Source organism: Columba livia, chromosome 1 (assembly GCF_036013475.1).
Source record: "Columba livia isolate bColLiv1 breed racing homer chromosome 1, bColLiv1.pat.W.v2, whole genome shotgun sequence".
Lineage (NCBI taxonomy): Eukaryota > Metazoa > Chordata > Aves > Columbiformes > Columbidae > Columba > Columba livia.
This window is the reverse complement of record NC_088602.1, coordinates 175,453,550-175,472,900: the sequence shown is the minus strand read 5'-3', so window position 1 is coordinate 175,472,900 and position 19,351 is coordinate 175,453,550. Positions and strand designations below refer to the sequence as shown.

Genomic DNA, 19,351 nt, shown 5'->3' with positions numbered 1-19,351 from the left:
TTGAGTCAGATTTTCAGTTTCCGAGTTCCAGCATTCCATAGATGGGACTTTCAGTTAAAGAAGTGGGACTTAAAGAGGGCTTTGCTTCTGTACTGAAGAGGGTTGATTTTGTAATTTTCCTTCATTACTATCCAAAACAAAACCAGGCAGAAAATCTTTTGTCTGTTGTGGATTTTTATTCCCATGGAAAGATTTCACAGACACAGTCTAATGTTTTTGGCAAATCCAGAGGTCTGTGGTACTGTGACCTTCTCTTATGCAAAGGTGCTAAGCTCTTGGGGCAGAAGCCAGGTTATAAGTGAATGGAGTTAGAGAAGTGTTTGCACAAAAATTCTCAGCTGCAACAAACTGCAATAGCTCCACCGAGCTATTGCGTTTTATACTAATTGAGGATTCCGGCAGGCTCCACTCGCTACTTTAAAACATTTTTTATAAGTTGGAATAAATAATCAGAAAACTGAAGGGCAGCAACACTGAGGTCTGCCAGGGTTGTAGAGTCACTAGTCAGCTCCCGTAACCAACCTTGGTATTTTGAGGAAGTCTTGATGTCAGTGCAAGACATTGGGCTGTGTGCAGCCCAGATGTCCTGTACAAGGATGACTAGATCTGACTGTGTATGTCTGTATAGCTGACATAAATGACTGTATCTATTTATCTTGCATGCTATTTGCCTTTCATTTTTTTAATCTACAGAAGATAAAGGCCTCGGGATGATAGACCACAGCCTATGATGCTATTGAAATTGCCAAAAGTTGAAAGGGAGAAACTCAGAATAGCATTTGTCCCAGGCTCATGGTCTTCACACCTCGCGCAGTTAGAAGGCTTCACTTTTTTTACGCTTGTACACAGGTACACGTGCAAGAGACGCTGCCCAGTAAAGTACAAATAGGCAAACAGATATTAGGTGCATTTGCCCAACTCTTTTTTAGGTTTGATAATAAGTTCATAATAATTAAGAAAAGGTTTGAAAAGGCCAAAGTGCTTGTCACCATGTACCATTTACAGCTTCACTAAATGTAGCCAATATCTAGCAATTATGAACCTAGCCTTTGCCACTTTCGGCATGAATGACACCTCTGGCTGTATTTTAGTGCTGCTGGGGATGCTTTTATCTACAATCAAAACCACATTTCTAGTCTGTTTTTGAAAAATGGCCTTTCTTTTTTTTTGCCTGTAAATTTGCTTCAGGAAATAATTGTGGTTGCCATTTATGGTGCTTAGAACACTAACTACCTGATCACATCTACAAATTAGGCAATTAGACATCTAAGAACTAGAAAATGAACCTGTGAAATAATCCTCACAGGTATTTCTGGAACCAAATTCCAACCAAAGAATTAATGAGGTCAAGCCCTTTCAATAACAGCAAAAAGCCTAGTGCCTCTAAATTAATTTTCTCACAAAATGGTTATTGCCACAGTTTTTGTTAGGTGAATGATGATACAAAGATTTGATGAATCTGGAAAAGCAATGACCTGAAGGAGTGATTAACAGTATTCACAAAAGCAATACATGTGTAGAATATAAAAATCTTTATGAAACTAAAGGTATTCATTAAAGGTGCCAGATAAATGGCCTCTGAAATAGCCAGAAGAATTGCAGGTTGGCCCACACTGCTCCACCAGTTTGCCTAAAGCTGTTAAAGGGTAGATTTAAATATAGGCTTCGGAGTCTTTTCTCTGAAATCTTCAAAGAAGTAAACTTGAATTGAGGAATAATATTATGAGGAGGTGAAGTTGATGCCACAGAGTCATCTGATGTGAGCCGATCAACCAGCATTTAAAGTGCAGCAACAACCAGTCATTCATCATTGGATTTGTAATTGAATGCATGATCCAGAGCAAAGAGTGTTTTATTGGTCCTTGGGAAAAGGAACCTCACAGTATCCTGTATAAAAATAGCATACATAAAATCCATACAGTCATAGTCATACTGGGCAAAGATGACCCAGTGAATCATCCTTGTTCTTCTACTTCACAGTAGTTTCTCCACAGTCATATCTGAGCTCATAAGGAGGAACAGCATAACACTGAGGTTAAAAGGGAATTAAAAGGAAGAGTCAAAAGGGTGACTTTCACCGACAAAAAGACTGCTTACAGTCATCTTAATGTATGTATAGTATGTATATACCAACTTTAGCAAGATTATGAAAAGGCTGCCATTTCTAAGGAGATGAGTGGAGAAGACAATTTTAAATAGTCTTCAAAAAGTAGAATTTATGTCCAAATGAAGGAGAAAGGAAAATATGTTTATGTTAAATGTGAAGCATGCTAAATGGGAAGCATTGATGAAACAGTCTTAAAAAGGTGCTGAGGAACAGCCTGCTAAAGGCTTGGAAGAACTAATAAAAACACTTGCAAACTTGCTGGAAACAGGAGGTCATTGAAGAGTCTGTAGAGGCAATGAATCTTGAAAAAGTAAAAGGAGAGCTCAAGTAAGGCAAGACCACAGGAGCAGAAAGGTACAAATTCTAGACACCATAGAAGAATTTAAGATTTCCAGGCCAGAACCTTATTTACAGAGAATGATTCTGGGGAGCTGACTAATGTTGAAATGCAGGTGAAGGAGTTTTCAAACACATCAACAAATTAGTAGTGACAAATTGTCAGGGCCAAATACTGCTCTCTGAAGATGTCAGATCAAACTGAGATATGAAATTTCCAAACTTCCCACAGCAAAGCCCTAGCTATAGGGCATAGAGTGGGTGGCTCAGCACCAGAGAAGGTGGTGACAGCCATTCTGACACCAAGAGAGCTCCTGGAACTACAGGCTAGTAGGTCTGATCGCCGCACCAGGCAACGAGATATAAGTTATAAAAAAGAATCAAATTGTAGAGACTCAGGCAAGTATAATGTTGATTGGAAGAATGAGTAAAAAAAAAGTAGAAAAGCAATAAGCTTTTTTAGATAGGAATTGTGTACCACAAACATGTTGGAATTCTCTGAAAGAAAACTACTAACTGTGTGTCTAGGGATGGTTCAGTCAATGTGATGTGTCTGGTTTTCCAAAATAGGGTTTTTTTCGGTGTTATTCATTGAGTGCTTTAAAAGAATTAAGCGGTCAGGGAGTGAGAGAGAAAGTCCTCTTCTGGGCTGCTTTGATGATGGAGGAGACATACCAGTAGGAATTGTGCTGGGACCAGAGCTGCTCAAAATTCATTACTTTGAAGCTGGTTGTGCGAAGTTATGAATTAGTCATAATAAAAAATGAGTTAATACTAAAAAGGATTGTGAGCAGTTGCAGAAGGTGGTACTGAGTGGCCTGGCAATGCAATGGCAGGTGATGCTTTGTGTTCAGTGTTCGAGGTGGCGAGAGGCAGCTCTGCCTTTGCAAAGGTGAGCTCAAAGTTAGTTATTTCCAAACAGGAACGAGAACTTGGAGTCAGGATGGACAGGTCTCACAAAATGGCAGTTCTGTAACAGCAGTGGCCAAAAGCAGGGAGTAAAATCTCAATGAGTGCTAGTAAAGAAAAAGAGACTTAATTCTGGCATAGATAACTCAGTGGCACACGTGGATTTTGAGTGGATTTGGACACTACAAATAATAATGGACCTGAAGAAGGGCAAGTGAATATTAGATTGTTCGGAGGTACAGAATTATTTCTTGACAAGGGGAAATAAATGGACCAGGTCTTCCAACTAAAAATGAGAAAACTGAAGAAGAAATACAACAGACACCTGTGAATCTAATTAGTTCTGTATAGGACATGAATGGAAAATTGTTATTTATTACTTTGCATAATATGACAACTCGAAGACCAACAGAAATTGTTAGCGTAAAAACAAACAAAAGAGAGTATTTTTTTCCGCATAACACAGTTAAGTTGTTGAGCTCGTTACTACAGAAGTTCTTTGTGTCAGATGTGTACATTGGTTTACCAAACTGTTAGACAAATTCAAAGAGGAAAGTAAGATGAAGAAAAAGGATTTTTACAGACCTTGTACAAAAGGTATTTTTAAACTCAGTGGACTTAATGCCATCTCCCATTGCAAAAATGCAGGAAGTGTCATTCCATATTAGCCACGTGTATTTTTCCTCAGCATCCACTCTGAGCCACTGTCTGAGCTGACACTACTCTAGAAATAGACTTTATTCTGACTCACTGCAAGTGCTCTTAAGGTCTTAATTTCTAGTTCGGTATGCTTCTATATTACAGGTAGTATCTCAATAATAAGAGATTTCAGCTGAAACAGCAGGTCCAACATATTTTACAATAAAGAATATGTATTTTGATGGATGTAAAGTATCTGGGACTTCTGGACTAGAAGTGTGTCTCCAACTTTAGCATCTTTCAATACAACACAAATCAATATTATAACTTCTCTTAGATGCAGAGAATCTGCCATTGTTTCTTTGTGCTTTCCGTTTGTTCTTTATCTGCTTTAAATATGCCAGTGTATGGTAATATGCTGTAGAACTTTTCTGAACACTAAATAAAAGTATTCTAATTTTTAATGAACATGCTGTCCCATAACAACACATCTTCAGTTCCACAGCAGTGTATCTACATCTCCGTTTCCATTTTCTTACATATATATATATCCATCTATATGTGTCTGTGAGAGAATAACCCTTAGCAAGTTGCAAGTAAGTTCATATTGATACCCAAACACTTCCAAATGTTCAGGATTATTTATACATAATGAAGTGTACTTATTCATCAGATAGGAAGAATTGTGAACGTGTTGAATTTCAGGCAGTGTCATGGTAGAGGTTACATTTGGATTCACTGAAATTCATCCCAATGACATGAAGTAATGAATACAGGCAGAGTGAGAAAATAATGCCCTTACTGCACTACTTTTCCCTCCTTCTCCTCCTCAAAAAAACACCCAATGAACCAAACCAAAATAAAAAACACAACCAAAAAAAGTGCAGATATATGAATTGAAAGCACCTTTTTAAAATGACAAGTCAGATATAGCTATAGTAGAAGTCTGTTGAGTCAGCCGACTTTTTGCGCAGATGATTTTGCACAAATAGAATGCAAAAAATTTGAATTACGTGATTCCGACCCAAACACCTTCAGTGGATGCTGGGAGTTGAAGTGCACGGCTCTGCTGGGCTGCCAGGTGAGGAGGCAGGTTCCCAAGCAGATGGCAAAGGTACCCCTGTGGCATCCCCCATTCTTTGCCTTGCATGGGGTGGCAGCAGGGACGGTGGGGAAGCACTGGCGTAGAGCATGTTCTTCAGTACTGCACAGTTACTGTTTCCACCTTATTAGAAAGCTATTTTTTCCCCTTTTCTCTGGTTTATGTCAGTGGAAGACGGCATAAATTAGAGGTTGTATTCCAATATATTGAACCAGTATAGCCTCTTTAGCCCCTATAACATTTGAAAACAGAGTCTTTGCTTACTGCAGCAATGTCTAAGCACTTCCCTAAAGGTTTGTGACCTCAGCTGGAATAGATACAAGGCAGTAATATCGCCTTTTACAATCCACAAAAATCAGTCTCCTTGTCCTGCTCAGAGAAGTATAGAAAGTCTTTAGCATAACCAGGAACAGCATTGAGATCTACATCCCTGTTCCCTACGGGGTTGTTCCTCTTCCATCAACTACTGTACCATAGACATGAAGCCTTTAAACAGCAATTTGTGAAATTGTGCACATGTTAAAGTAGATTTATATAATATTTTATGGAGGTTCCATTCAAAGATGAGGGACCAGTTACACATTTTAAAAAATATGTTTATGGTCGGGTTAACTCAAGCCATGAAAGCATTGCCAAATAATGCAGTGCCTGCCTCTCTCATGTTAATGTAGTTGAATGGTAGTTTAATTTTTCTATTTTCTTAACTCTCTGGAGAGCAGCAGGTGTTAAAAGTGGATATAAAAACCTACTGAGTGTGCATATCTGTCTGGGGCTCTATGCAGCGACAATGTGATGACAGTGTTTCTGTTTTCACCACGAAATTCCACTCCAATTCCAATTTAGGTCCTGTTACTTGAAGCTGTCAGAAGAGAAACCAGATCCTTTGAGCTCCTGTCGCCTTGGATGAAGGGGACAGTTCAACAGCAGAAGACCATGTCACCATTTGACAGACACAGGGTTTCCCAAAACAACTGGGATGTTGTTAGGAGCAATTCAGAGCAGCTCAAGGCAAAGGCAGGTTGCTGCAAAACTAATTTAGCTGGGCCTGCAAGTGCAGTGCATGATTCCTTAATGAGAATTTAAGAAGCTTAGTTTAAAAAGCAAACAAACCGTAAACAAAAATAAATCCTCGAGAATACGTACTTTTCATGCTTAGTCTTTGAAACACTGGTAACTCCATGAAACAGCCACAGGCTATACTTTTGTTTCTGGTTAATCTCTGTAGATCTGTAAGAGAACAAGGTAAAACCTGCATGACTGTCCCCAGTTTTACCTTATCTCATCTGCCTTCTGCAGAATGAACCTTTGGGGAAGGAAGAGGCCCTGAGGAGAGGTTGCAGCTGAGGTGATGTTTTGCAGGGGAGGACAGAGACTTGGTGTGTGGCGATTCCAGTGCAGGTGTTTCCAAAGTGGGCCACAGGGAAGGCTTGCAGTCAACAAGCCAGAGGAGGAAAGGGACAAAAGGGATGAGCTGGGACCACGTTTCAAGCCACTACCATATAGTTCATACCATGTTTTGGTGGCAAAGTTATGTGACTGGTGTTGGGATGTTAGAGATAGCAACAGGCTTCTTCCTAGAGTGTGCTGAAAGGGCATGCAGGATGTTTAGGATGCCTGAGGTCACACTGTCACCAGAGAAGTGTCGCCACTCTGCATCGAGTTGTAAAGACCAAAGTGAGGGTGACTTCATATGTGCTGCTTGACCCTCAGGGCAACAGGAATTGTTACTTACCCAAGCAGCTAGCCCAGTCATTAGCAGCTTTATGAAAATAAGAAGGTTGCATATAATTTAGTGGGCTTGAGACTGTTGTAAGCACCTAACTCCAGATGTGCACCCCAGCCACGTGCCAAATCCATGTCCAGGCAAGACCCAGGAGTGAACCAGCCCCTGACTTTTTCCTCCCCCAAAACACACATGCCTTTCTCTGTGCAAAGGAAACCAGAAGGCAGAGGCTAGAGGGGAGTCGTGGCATGCTCAAGCGACGTCTTTGATCTGGACAGTTGGCACCCCATGGCATTCGGCCACCACTCAGTCTAGACACAACCAAAGGAAACTTCAGGTCTCCTCCAGACTCCCCTGAGCATTCCTTGGCTATGCTGGAGGCTCTCCTCTGCTAGCTAAAAATTAGAGCGTGGAGGGTGTGAGGAATTATGAGGAAATTAGGACTCAAAAAGACACACAGGAGAGTAAAATGGATAATTGAAGGTGTAGAGTGAATTTCAGGTGGATAATCAAACAGAGCAGGTCTCTTTGGCCAAGAGGGAAGATGACCGTAGGTACGATGTGTTTCAGGGGTCTCAAGAATCAGTCATGGCAAACAGGAGGGGAAATGTTCACTGTCATTCCTCTTGGTAACAGAACTGTCAGTAATTTAATAAAAGTAGTAGCTGGTATGTCTGAAAGAAACAAAAGAAAATGCTTCATCACAAAAGGCATATTGAAACCCCTTATTATAAGATGTTGCTGAAACGGGTAGTTTTTATGGAAATGCAGAGATTAATTGGACAGATTCAAAGAATGTGATTTTTATCTTGGGCTATTCAATACCAGAGCTTAGGTTCAGGAAGTCCCAGAGCCATAAATCGCTGAAAACTGAGGCAGCATTATGAGAAGTATCAATATGTACTTGTCTTACTCAAATGCTCTTCCTGAAGTGTTCCTTGCTGGCAACCATTTCAGGAGGGATACGGGTCCTGACAGTCTAACTGGAATGCCTGTCCTCATCTTTTTAGGAAAGAACTAATGGAGAAGAGGTAGCATTTGGGATTTGAATAACGATGCAGAGATTTTACTAATAACGTAAGACTAGTAACCATCTAAACAAGGCATTACTGTAATTAACAGCAGAGGATCCAGTATACCATATTACCATATTACTCTCTTTCATTATGAGAGACCATTGCAGCCTTGCTCCAACTCTTTGGAAACTCTGTGAGGTCTCCAAGCTCGAGGTGCCGACTACTGTTGGTTGTCAGTGAAGTCCTTCAGAGAGCACACTGAATTCAAATTGGCAACAAGCAGGATTAGGTCATTTATCCCTCTTCCCCTCAGATGAATATGCTTATTTAGGTCACATGGAAAATGGGTTTCTCCTTTCACAGACATCACAAAATTAATACATTATAAACTGCGCACAGGATTTTGTTAAACATTACTTTTGAGCTGCAATTTTTTTAGGTGGTCAGTTGACTCTTTTTTGACACCGTTTCAGAGTGAAAATTGGTAGTTAATCGTACCACATCATTTGTTTCTATTAAAAATGTACATTCATTTGCTATGCAAATATGTATTTATCTGAGTAAGATGCTGCAGCAGAGTGTATCTGTGTTAGGCACACAAAGATGGTGCTCATGATGGGAGGCTTATTCACTGTAATTCAGCCCCAGCCTGTGACATCTGCTTTTATGTCATTTGGGGCCTTTCTTGAGGTGGGAGTTTTCTGCCAAACTGTGTATTCACTTGTTTGTTTTATGAGGTGAGAATAAGAGGATGCTAAAGAGCATTTCTGCTTGTAATATGGGCTGAGGCCTTGTGCTGTTGAGGTGAAATATATTAACATACTGTCTCTGTTAGCTAAAATTCCCTTGGCATTCTTCAAGATTGATATAAAGAACTGATTTAATAGAAGAATGGAGCTGATGTCATTTTCTTTCAGGCCTTTTTATCCATGTGGTGTAGATGAATGATTTAGTAAGGTCTGAATTACAATTAAAAAGCAAAGAGAATTATGCGTACAATAAAATTATATGTTTTACTTGAAAGTGCTTTATATTTTTGTAATTTTTATTTAGATGGGCCAGCAGACTGTAGAGCAGATAAAAACAGTCAACGCTTTATTAGTAATGTAAAATGTAAGTTTGTAGTGATAATGTAAAAATAGTTTCTATTCCTTGGTGTTGCCCTTCTTTGCCCCTTAGTTGTCATTTATCTTAAAACATCAAAATCTCTCTTGTATAAAAACTATATATGTGATTTTGAAAAGTGCCCTGGTGCCTCCCATATGTAATTTCTGTAGCTGTACAGAATTTTTATAAAAGAGAATACATACATCAGGCTTCATGAGATTGGCCGAAGAGAATCATAAGAGACTTAAAAGAGAATCTGCTTTTATATTTACCTTCAGGATTTAGAGCTTTTCCTTTAAAAATAGTTTAATGGTGATGTATTCTAATATTTTAAAATATGCATTTGGTTCCAACATCTGAGAGTTTAAGAAACTCATGAAGTATCACAGGACACGTCATGGAACTTAGGGCACCAGTCTTTCAAGGTGGTACCTCCCAAGTGTTGTTCTACCAGCCTTCATTCCCATCCTCCCTCCTCTTCAGCATCCCATCTGGGCTGTTTCTTCTGTAACCTGCCTCGCTGGCCCCGGTAGCCCAGCTGTCCTCTTTTCCTCCCATTCCCTGCCTCGAGCCCCCAGTCCCACCAGATGGCACAGAGCTCAGTCTGATTGTGATGTCTGAGGGAATGAACTTGGGCTCCGTGCCACGTCTCACCTCTGTTGTTGCCACACCTCACCCATCAGGAATGCTGCATTTCTGGAATGATGGTTTTGACTGGTATAAGCCAGGGGCACTCATATCCATGAGTGTTTCCAGGCTTAGATCCATGCCCACAGGTAGTCCTCTGGTGAGTACAAGTGGCAAGGTTATTATCAGAAGGGAACTTTTCCCGTTCTGCTAGAATGACTTTTGCACAGGAATCTCTGAGGAGGACTTTTTTTTTGCAGTCAGCAGACTGCAGCAGTTCCAAATAAGCCATTTCAATCCAGCATTTCAATTACTTACTTGAGTGCTTAGGTATGTTGTGTGAAATATGTATTTAGGGCAGGAATATATTTTTTTTTAATATATCTGTACATAGTTAAAGAAAACTACTTCTCCAAAGATGTTCAAGTCTGTCCATTAAAGATGGAGGACCAAGTCCTGCTTCAACTGAAGCCATTTTAAGAAGTGACAGTAGGCTGGGAGCCTCACACAACGCCAACTCTGTCTTCCCCATTTGTTAGGAAAAATATAGTAATCCAGAGCCATACTAAGGTTTCTCATTATGGATATGTCATAGCTTTTTTTCGATACTGTGAAGTATGTTTGCTGGTGCATTATCAGTTATTAACACAAGCAGTAAAAGTTGATCTGAAAAGCTCCGTCAGTCAGGTGTGTTATTTCTTCCTCTTTACTGTGTTTCTTATTCACTAGATGGCAAGCAGGGCCAACTTAGAGCCAGCAAATCCAGCAAAGCCTGGTTGCTACAGGCTAATAGCAAGAGATACGGTGGTGCTTTCTTTTCTGAGGATACATAGGCAAGATAGGGATGCACAGACCTAGTGTACCTGTTGCAACTGGCATCCACACTGTACGTACACTGGTGGGGCAGGATGTAGATGAGGCAGATGATGGAGAGTCTGCTGAGCAGCATGTCTCCTGAGCTGAGCTGAGGTGGTGTAAAATAGGAGAAATCTGTCCATGGTGAAGATGTTCTCTGCATCAATGAAGCACCGTATCTGGGTTCTGTTGAGGAGCTGCAGACAGAGCTGGACATCCCAGGTGTAGCACCAACAAGGTTTTTCATAGTAATATAGGTTAGTGCTAAGAAGCAGGGTTGGGGAGGTGTGACAGATCCACTCAGACAAGCTGTGAGTGTGGGCTCCTGCAGCCCCCTGTCTCAGGTGAGAACAGAGTTGCAGGGCCGTGGCCCATGGAGGCCTTGGCTTTGTAACGCTGATTCTCCCTCTGCAGCCATTCTGTGCTCCCTCCAATGGAGTCCAAGAAAAGGAGTCCACAGTGTGGACCGTTTTAAACATTTTTCAAATGACTGTTTTGGTGTGGCAGTGTTGGTAATACATGAAAAAGTTTAATGGTGAGTCACGGGTTGCTGTTCCAGAAAGTTTGCTCTGTAGGGCTGGAGCTGTGCTGTATGTAGCAGCAGTAGCACACAGGCTTTTCCAGAGGGTGCCCAGCTGCTGCCTGCACAGCTGAGCTCCTCCTGCCCGTGCATGGTGCCTGCACAGGGCTGGGTGCTGCTGCTGTACCTGCAGGGATGCACAGGCAAAACCAAATTGAGGAGTCCTTAATTTAGGGCAAGGCTAGGGGTGCTTCATTTCAGTTGCTGGCTGGTAAAGAGCCCATGTGTGGGCTGGGCATCTTTCTTAGACACCTGACTGTTGTTTGGTCCAGATGGTGAATTTTCACCATTGTGTGTATGTTTTAGCATGAAACAATTCTTCTCATTTCTTCAGTGTCAAGCATCATGTGAATTCTGCCTAGAAGGCATATTGTCCAAACAAATAATGAGACATCTGAATCCTTGGTTACACAGAATATGTACCTACTAAGCTGCCTTTTTATGACTGAATATGTTGGTCATTATTCTTTTTTTTTCCCAGATTAGCTGACTAGGAGATCAGTGTTTCTTTGTTGAAATGCAAGACATATACTAAAAAGCATCCAGAAGTAGTCACCACATTTAAAAAAAACAAAGCAACATAAACAAAAGAAACCCCAAACAAACAGGAACCCCCAACATTAGTATGATTTTAAAAGAGACAAATCAATTATTTCTGAAATACAGTAAAACTCATTTGCTGCTTGACTGACAGCTGTGTCCGCCAGGTTCCACTCGGTGATCCAGTTTTACAGACAATTGTAGCTCTTGAATACAGGGCTTTACAATGGAAACTGCAACTCTGCCTCCACCAAGGCTGTGCAGGCACACTGCTGTAATATCCATTTAATTAGATGCTGCACAGTTATTTCTGGTAACAAAAGCAGAGGGCATGCAGCAGTTTAGCATCACACATACTGCTTTTTATTTGGGATACTTGGCAGGTGAAAATCTGAAGGGGAGAACTAGAAATAGAGGCTCTAAGCTGTTTGAATTCCCTCCTTGCAGCACTGGTTTGTGAAGTGATTTATTTGAGCTGCAGCCTATAGACCATACATCACCTTCCTGGTTGCCTTTGTTGGCACCTTGTCACATTCTTGCGGGCTTGAAGAATTCATTGTTCTTGTTTGAACTGATAAGAACAAAAAAGGATTTTCTGCCGGAGACCTTGGGAAAGGCAGAGGGGGAGGAATGTTGACATGAAACAGCAGGGCTGCACTTTCCCAAGCCTTTCAGCCGGCGCAGCAGCCTGCATTCTTCACTGGCTGGGGAGCCTGGGCTTGAGGTGTGTGGAGCATCACTTCCATCGCTGCTGCCAGTGAGTGTGGCCCAGGGTGGTGGCAGGGCAAGGAGGGAGCAGGGAGACTGATGCTTTCGTGGCCCAGGGGTAGGAACATGTCAAAGGGAATCTTGCATAGTGGCAGGAGATCACAGTCACCGAAAGGAATGCAAAATGCGGAGTGTCGCTTGATTTGAGCCAGCCCTCCAAAATTCACCTCGCTGCGTGTGTGCCTTTTGGGAAAGGTGCCACCCTGATCCTTCTTCCCCTGTTGTGTCCTGGAATGTTTAACTCAGGAAGGCAGCCTGAAGCTTTTGGTTCCAGCTGTCACATGAACCACCCTCTGAAGGTGGAACGTGTAATGGATATTGAAAGCATCACTCTGCCTCTTGCATGCTTGGCAGCAAGTGCTGTTACATAGTATCTCCTCACTCTCCTGTGGGTCACTATCCTGAATGAAAACTAGCTGTTTTTTTGCCACATTTCCGCAATATTATGAACAAGCTGCATTGTCTTGGTCCTCCTGAAAGCACAAAAGGTCACAAGGGCTTGAGGCTTACAAAGGTGTGCCAAAATAAGCCATATTGGTACTGAGGAGTAGTGAGCTACAAAAAAATACCAATTAATCCCAGAATTTTTGCTCTGAGAACATGGAAGGCAACCATCTGCTCAAAAGTTTTACACCTGCTATATGCACAGAGGAGTGTTTTGCTCCTTTTATGCCTTCCATGTATCTGGGGAAAGGAGGTCACTGCCTCCTCAACCTGTCTTACCAAAAGGATATCAGAAAGCTCTAACAGAGGCTGTCCTTAGAATAATATCATCTAACTTTGTAACAATAATAATAATAATAAGAAGAAGAAGAAGAAGAAGAGGAAGAAGAAGAAGAAGGAGGTAGCTCTTTGACTTTCCAGGTGGTACCAGACTTAAATTTCACAATGTTGATGACAAACAGATAGGTTTGTGTCATTTTTAGATTCAGGCAGAAACAAGGATGTTGGCTGCAAGGAGAGGGTCTGAAGTCAACATGTGGCAAAGGATCTGACAAAAAAAGTTCTTCATTTCTGCTTTCATGGTTATTTTCCTTACCATTCAGGATACTGATCTGCTGGTTACAGGCTACATGGTGACTACAGGACCACCTGGCGTGATCCATAGATACAACATGCTACTTGGCAGTACAGCCCAGGCTGATGGAGAAAGCAAGAGCTTCCCTCTCCTTAGTGTGCTGCCCAGACATGGGGAAGGCTGGGGACCATTACAGAAGACAAAGATCCCTCTCAGACCCTTTTCAACTCATGCTGTATCCTCAGGGTCATGTATCCACAAGATGCAGAAAGAGTATGTGGTTATTTGAGTAAAAAAAAGGAATTGTGCCCACATGCATACTTGAGACCAAAAAGCATAGGATTACTTCAGGCAGGATATGGTGAAATGAGAAAACAGCAGAATCCCATATTTACAGTTGTGAAATTCTGTCTTGATGTAATTCTTACACTTTTCTCTTGCCTCAACAGTTTTACTGAAAAGTTTTGTAGTAGATGCTGCTCTGGAAATATCTTGAGGCTACCAAGGCAGGAATGAGGAGGAGAAGAGTAGGAAGAATCAAGTTGAGCTGCTCATTTGGAGCCAGTGGCCAGCATCTGTCTGGGTTAGTGCAGAGGAAGTTACAAGTGTGCCTGAACTCTCCAGCCCTGCCACCACCCAGACAGGCTTCCAGCAAAAGGGAAGCCAGTCTGGTTCTTAGCAGCATCAGCAAGGCTCTCACCACCACCCTTTCTCCTACACCCTGGCTATCCCCTGCCACAGGGCATGTAGCAGGATTCACAAGCTTTCCTTATCTTGCACATGGGTGGAAAGAGAGACAGGCTAGCCAGGTTATAGGGCTATAAATAACACAGAGCCAGCTCTGAACTGTCACTGCTTAAAGAGCAGTTCCTGCCTGGGTTTCATTAAGACAAGAAAGACTCCTTTGCTTCTCTAGGCAAGGTGAAGTGGCCATGGTTGGATGGAGTGTGTGTGTACACATGCATGTTCTTGATTAACAAAGCTGCCCGCTGACATTACAGCCTTCCTTTGGTGACACCTGGTGTGAAATAGCCTTGTAGCGCCAATATGAAGGCTGCACTAACAGTACTTTCGAGAAAATGCAATTTGTGTGGATGTTACGTGTTTTTTTCCACTGTAAGAGCAGACTTGTGTCTACATGTGGTGCACAAAGCCCAAAGAGACAAATGATGGTTTAAATCAGCTGGTGTCACCCAAGCAGGTGGCCCTCACTAGGCCAGGTTGCCCATTGAGCCAGGGTGCTGTGGGGAGAACCGTATTTACAGCTCCATGGGTGGAGTGTGGCTGTGGGTTCCCCACTGGCGCTGCTGGCACGGGAGGGTGAGGAGGAGCTGAGGCAGCAGCTGGGGAGGAGAGAGCAGGCTGATGGTCAGGGGACAGTGGGGAAGAGTGAAGAGGCAAGGGAGGCTTAAGCAGCAGCAGCAGAGAGCTGAGATGATGTGACAGGAAAAAAAAAGCAGCATCAGGGTGTCCTCACTACAAGCCGGTTGGGAAGCATCCATGTACAACACAAAACTTGCCTGCCCAGCTTTGTGTCCTTAATCCAGACAGTGTACTTCATGTGCTTCGGTTTTCATCACATGTAAAATATGAATGGTAATCCTGGTCTTTCACTTAGTGTAACATTTTAAGATCTTTAGATGAAAAACAAACATTTTACTAGCATATGGGACAGAGGAAAACCTTCCCACTTGGGAAGGCTTGCTTCTGGGGGTCCAGATCAGTTCCTTTGGCGTTGCGACAGGTCAGGCCATCATCTACCTGCTGCTTAGACTACGGCAATGAAATCTGTAATTTAACTTTCAGTACCTTTTACTGCCTAAGAAAGGTTCACATTTTGACTTTTTTACTACTACTAGTGGCTACTGAGAATATATACCAGAATAAAATACATACAAGATGTAAAGGATAAAGAGGCCATATGTATGGGTGTGTGTGTGTAAGCCTATCTTGGTAATAAGTGAAGCGGCTTATATACAGGACAAAGCTTGAAACAAGTTTGTTAGGTTATTTTAAGTCAGTGTTGGCTGGTCTAATAAAAGAGGATCGTTCTGATTGCAAATCTTGCCTTGCTCACAACCTGAGCTGGTCAAATTTACAGCGACACTGCTATTTCAAACACAGTTTGTAAGACAGAAGCTATTCTCTTGGCATCATGGCATCTTCTCCTTGGTATCACTTGAACAGGTATAAGCATCTTTAGCAATGCTGCCAGAGAGTATTAGACACTAATGTGGAGGCAGGTGGAGTTTATGATACAAGTGCTCCCTGCACTTCTTGGTTTATAGTGCAGAATGCTGCGAGGATCAAATAGCTGATCTGAGAGCTCTTGCTCATGTGAATATTCCTCTTGAAGCTGGCTCAGTCACTGCCTTTGCAGGTATTTTTAATGGTTTTATTTTCACATGACCCCACATTGTCATCTGTTTCTCCAAGTCCAGCTCCTCTGGCATTCAGGTTGGCGAGCTTGCCAGCTCTGAGCTTTTCCTTTTCTGGAGTCTGGGAGCTTCCCTGCTTTCCAGGGCTGAGCTCACTGACAGCGTATCACTGCTCTCTGCTGGAGAAGCACTGAGCTGGGCCAGGACCTCTCTGGGTCTCCAGCTGTTTGTCAGGAATGCAGGTGTGATGGCCGAACCGATAACCTCAGCCCTTAAGAGCAAACTCAATGTACGGCTTATTCCTGCTCCCCAGACAACACAATTTAGGGTCTTCAGTGTGCACACTGGAGACAAGAGTTTTCAGGGAGGCGAAAGAGAAACACAGTGATGCTGGCTCAACATAAACATCTGTGGTCTCATGGACCCTCTCCCTGGTAGTGCAGGATAACAGACATCAGGGTAATTTTCATAGGTTTCTGCTCTAGCCTGGAATATGATTTCCCAATTGCATTTGCAGTCATGTAATGTTCTATCTTGTAAAATGTTTCTTCTGGTCAGATGCAATATCCAGTTATAAGTCTATTGTTTTTCTACTCAAGGGGTGTAGCAAGCTTGAGGTCCTGAGTGTTCCTCTTGAAAGAGAATCATTCCAGTCATCTTGATTAGATTTTGGTAGTTGCAGAAGTTAATCTGGCTGTTACATTGAGTCATTTTTCAAAGACATAGGCAAATGATCAGATCTTCCCCACAAAATGAAAATTATTTAAAACAGTGTCTCCCACTTGAGCCCCCCCCCCATACATAACATGTACATGCACACATGATACATCTTCTGATTTCATACACTTTTGTAGCTCGGGCATCTTTTTTTGCTTGAAAACAAACATAAATCATAAAAAGGCAGCTTTACAACAGCTTTAAAATGCTATTATATTCTGCAGCATTCCAAGTGAATTATTGGTGTGCTGTCAAAGAAAACAAAAACATTTGGGAAGGACTGTTTATTTTACAGTGGTTGACCAAAAGTATGCAAGTGGTTATAAAAATGTAGACAGCTAACGATGGGAGGTGCCATTGCTCATTTTGGAACTCATTCACAAACCTTTGACACTGATTTTAGATCACTAGAGATAGAGCTAGGCACTTCCCACAGGAAAACACACACACTTCCAATTTACTCGAGTTAGAAACAAAACACACCGTTGTCCCCTCCCTCACTCCACCCCGATCCTTCTTCACCACCCACCCATGTAGCCAAGCAAAAAGCCCGAGATTTCTTTATATGTGTAGTAAGGCCTCTTTAGCCAACTGTTTCTTTGAACTGTTTTCCATGATGACAAGATTTCACTTGTAGAGTGAAATCTTTATTTAAATTTGACTTTCAGAGAAACCTTTTTTAATAAGGCGATACCATTTTTGGTGCTATAGGGCACCATTTCCTGTAATTAAACTACCTTTTTATTGAGCTCCCTATCAAAATCGTTGTGTGTGCGTTGAAGGTAAGCTGGAATCTGTGTGCTGATGTGTTTATCAACATCTTGACTATGGCATATGGTTCTGGTCTCCTCATCCTAGAAAGAAGGTAGTAGAACTGACAGCAGCTCAAAGGGTGATCAAGGAGGCTGCCATATGAGTTGTGATGAACAACTCAGTCAGCTGGGACTCTTCAGCCTGGGAAAGACATGGTTTAGAAAAGTCTATAAAATCATGAAGGGCATGAAGAGAGTTGGTAGGAATTGGCTGTTGACTAGCTTTTCTAAGACAGGAGTGAGTGGAATCAACTAAAATCAGGACATGCAAAGATGGTTCTTCACACTGCAAGTTGTAGAGCAGTGGAACTCCTTGCCACAGAATGTTGGATGCTAACATTTATGAGGGTTCAAGGGAAAACTGGAAAAATGAATGGAAGGAAGATCCTTTGAGGGTTACTAAACATACACAGACCACATCTGGCTAAGAAGCCCTCACAGTTTAAAATAACTAAAAGCTTGGAGAGTAGGCATGTCCTTTTTCTAGGTGTCTTCTTACAGAAAAAAAAATACAAGAATAGATCAACACCTGTTCTGTCTTAATAGGACTGTTGCTTTATATATAGCATAAATCTAATTGTGGAGGTATCTTTGTAAATGCATTCAGCTTCTGTTTCCTTCCCTCTTAATGACAGGTAATGCAGGCATGAAGATGCCAAACACATTATGATGAGCATTCTTACTTTGCTGTGTGTTCTTCTTACATGAGCACTGTACAGGATCATTGTCCACGTTGACTTCATTGGAAGTCTGCTTGGATAGGGGACAAGTCTGTGAACAGTCTTAAAATGCTTTGTTCAGGATGCTCATGAGCTAAGTGCTGCCCTTGGCATCCTCAAATACATCTCACAGTTGCCGTCTTTTAATAACATCAGAGGACTTATACGTGGATTCATTGAATGTAAACATCAAGCTACCTGTGCTTGTCTGTCAAAATGGATGTTGTGCAAGCTCATACTGTACTTGAGCACATTTTTATTGGCTTGAGTGTAAGTGTGTGCATTTATCACGCTGATGTAGATAGAGTCCACTCAAGTCAGTGGAACACTGGCTTTACTGAGGACTAGGTCAAGCCCTTGGTGCTGCCTTTGGGTGCTTTGTGAGCTCCCAATGTGCAGACATCAAATGTAGTACTTCAGGAGAGTGCAAGTCTACCTAGGAGATCTGTATCAGTTGTCACTGTCCAGCGTGAAACACTTCATTGATCATCATGCCTTTCTGCTCAGTCCCTCTTGCAACAAGACGTCTGTCAGAGGCTTTTACAAAGAAATAGCAATTACAGTTTTTATCAAATTAGCCCAATAAGAAATGGGAAGTGGCAGAAAAGGAAAGAAATGGCAGTGAAGTCATGTCTGATTTTAGAATGGTGTTACATTATATTTCCTTGCACTGGGGAGTCCCTGAATTAACTATCTTGCTTTGGTTGATCACAGTGTAAATCAGGGGTATCAAACTCATTTTCACTGTATAAATGTAGGAGTAGCTACCTTTATACAGTCCTAAAATTACATTTGGCCCTTTGGAGGCAACCGTGAGGTTGATGTGCCCCCCTCCCCCCCGTGAAAATGAGTTTGATACCCTCGGTGTAAATGTTGGTGGGGTGGGGAAGGAATCCTTAAAAGCAAACCAGTAATAGTCATAGTTATAATAACCATCATAATCATAACAAAAATTTATGAAAAAAATCCCCCTGCAAGTCCTCATATTCCATGCAAAATCATAGAAAGGTCAGCCTTGGTCTGCATCAGTTTTTAGCTGCTAATGTCCTGCAGGAATGCAAAAATAAGAGAGAAAGAAAGATAAGAAAGAGAGGGAAAGAGAGAGAAATAAAGAGAGATAAAGAGAGAACAAAGGAGAGAGAGAAAGAGAAAGAAAGAAAGAAAGAAAGAAAAAGAAAGAAAGAAAGAAAGAAAGAAAGAAAGAAAGAAAGAAAGAAATGAAAGAAAGAAAGAAAGAAAAGAAAGAAAGAAAGAAAGAAAAGCAGGCTCCGTGCGGTTTTTAGTGAAGATTTGTTGATGAGGGAAGCACGCGAATCCCAGTGAACCTGCCTTTCATAAATGTGCCGGGATTCCTGCGTCACAGCTGTTGACACATTTCCCTTCTCTGTAGGTGCACAC

At 41.8% G+C, this 19,351-nt stretch overlaps 1 protein-coding gene across 9 annotated transcripts in view; it reads left to right on the top strand.

Annotated features, from left to right (window-relative positions):
- HMGA2 (high mobility group AT-hook 2) overlaps nt 1-19,351 on the top strand; it is a 120,240-nt gene that overhangs the window by 38,444 nt on the left and 62,445 nt on the right. For 3 of the 9 annotated variants that reach the window (XM_065048553.1, XM_065048552.1, XM_021283949.2), the window contains one exon: nt 5,937-6,273. The exons of the other annotated variants lie outside the window; for them this stretch is intronic. In XM_065048553.1, coding sequence (XP_064904625.1) covers nt 5,937-6,176 — 240 coding nt within the window. In that variant the 3' untranslated portion in view covers nt 6,177-6,273. Of the gene's footprint in view, nt 1-5,936; nt 6,274-19,351 lie in introns of those variants that run through there. 9 annotated transcript variants of the gene reach the window in all.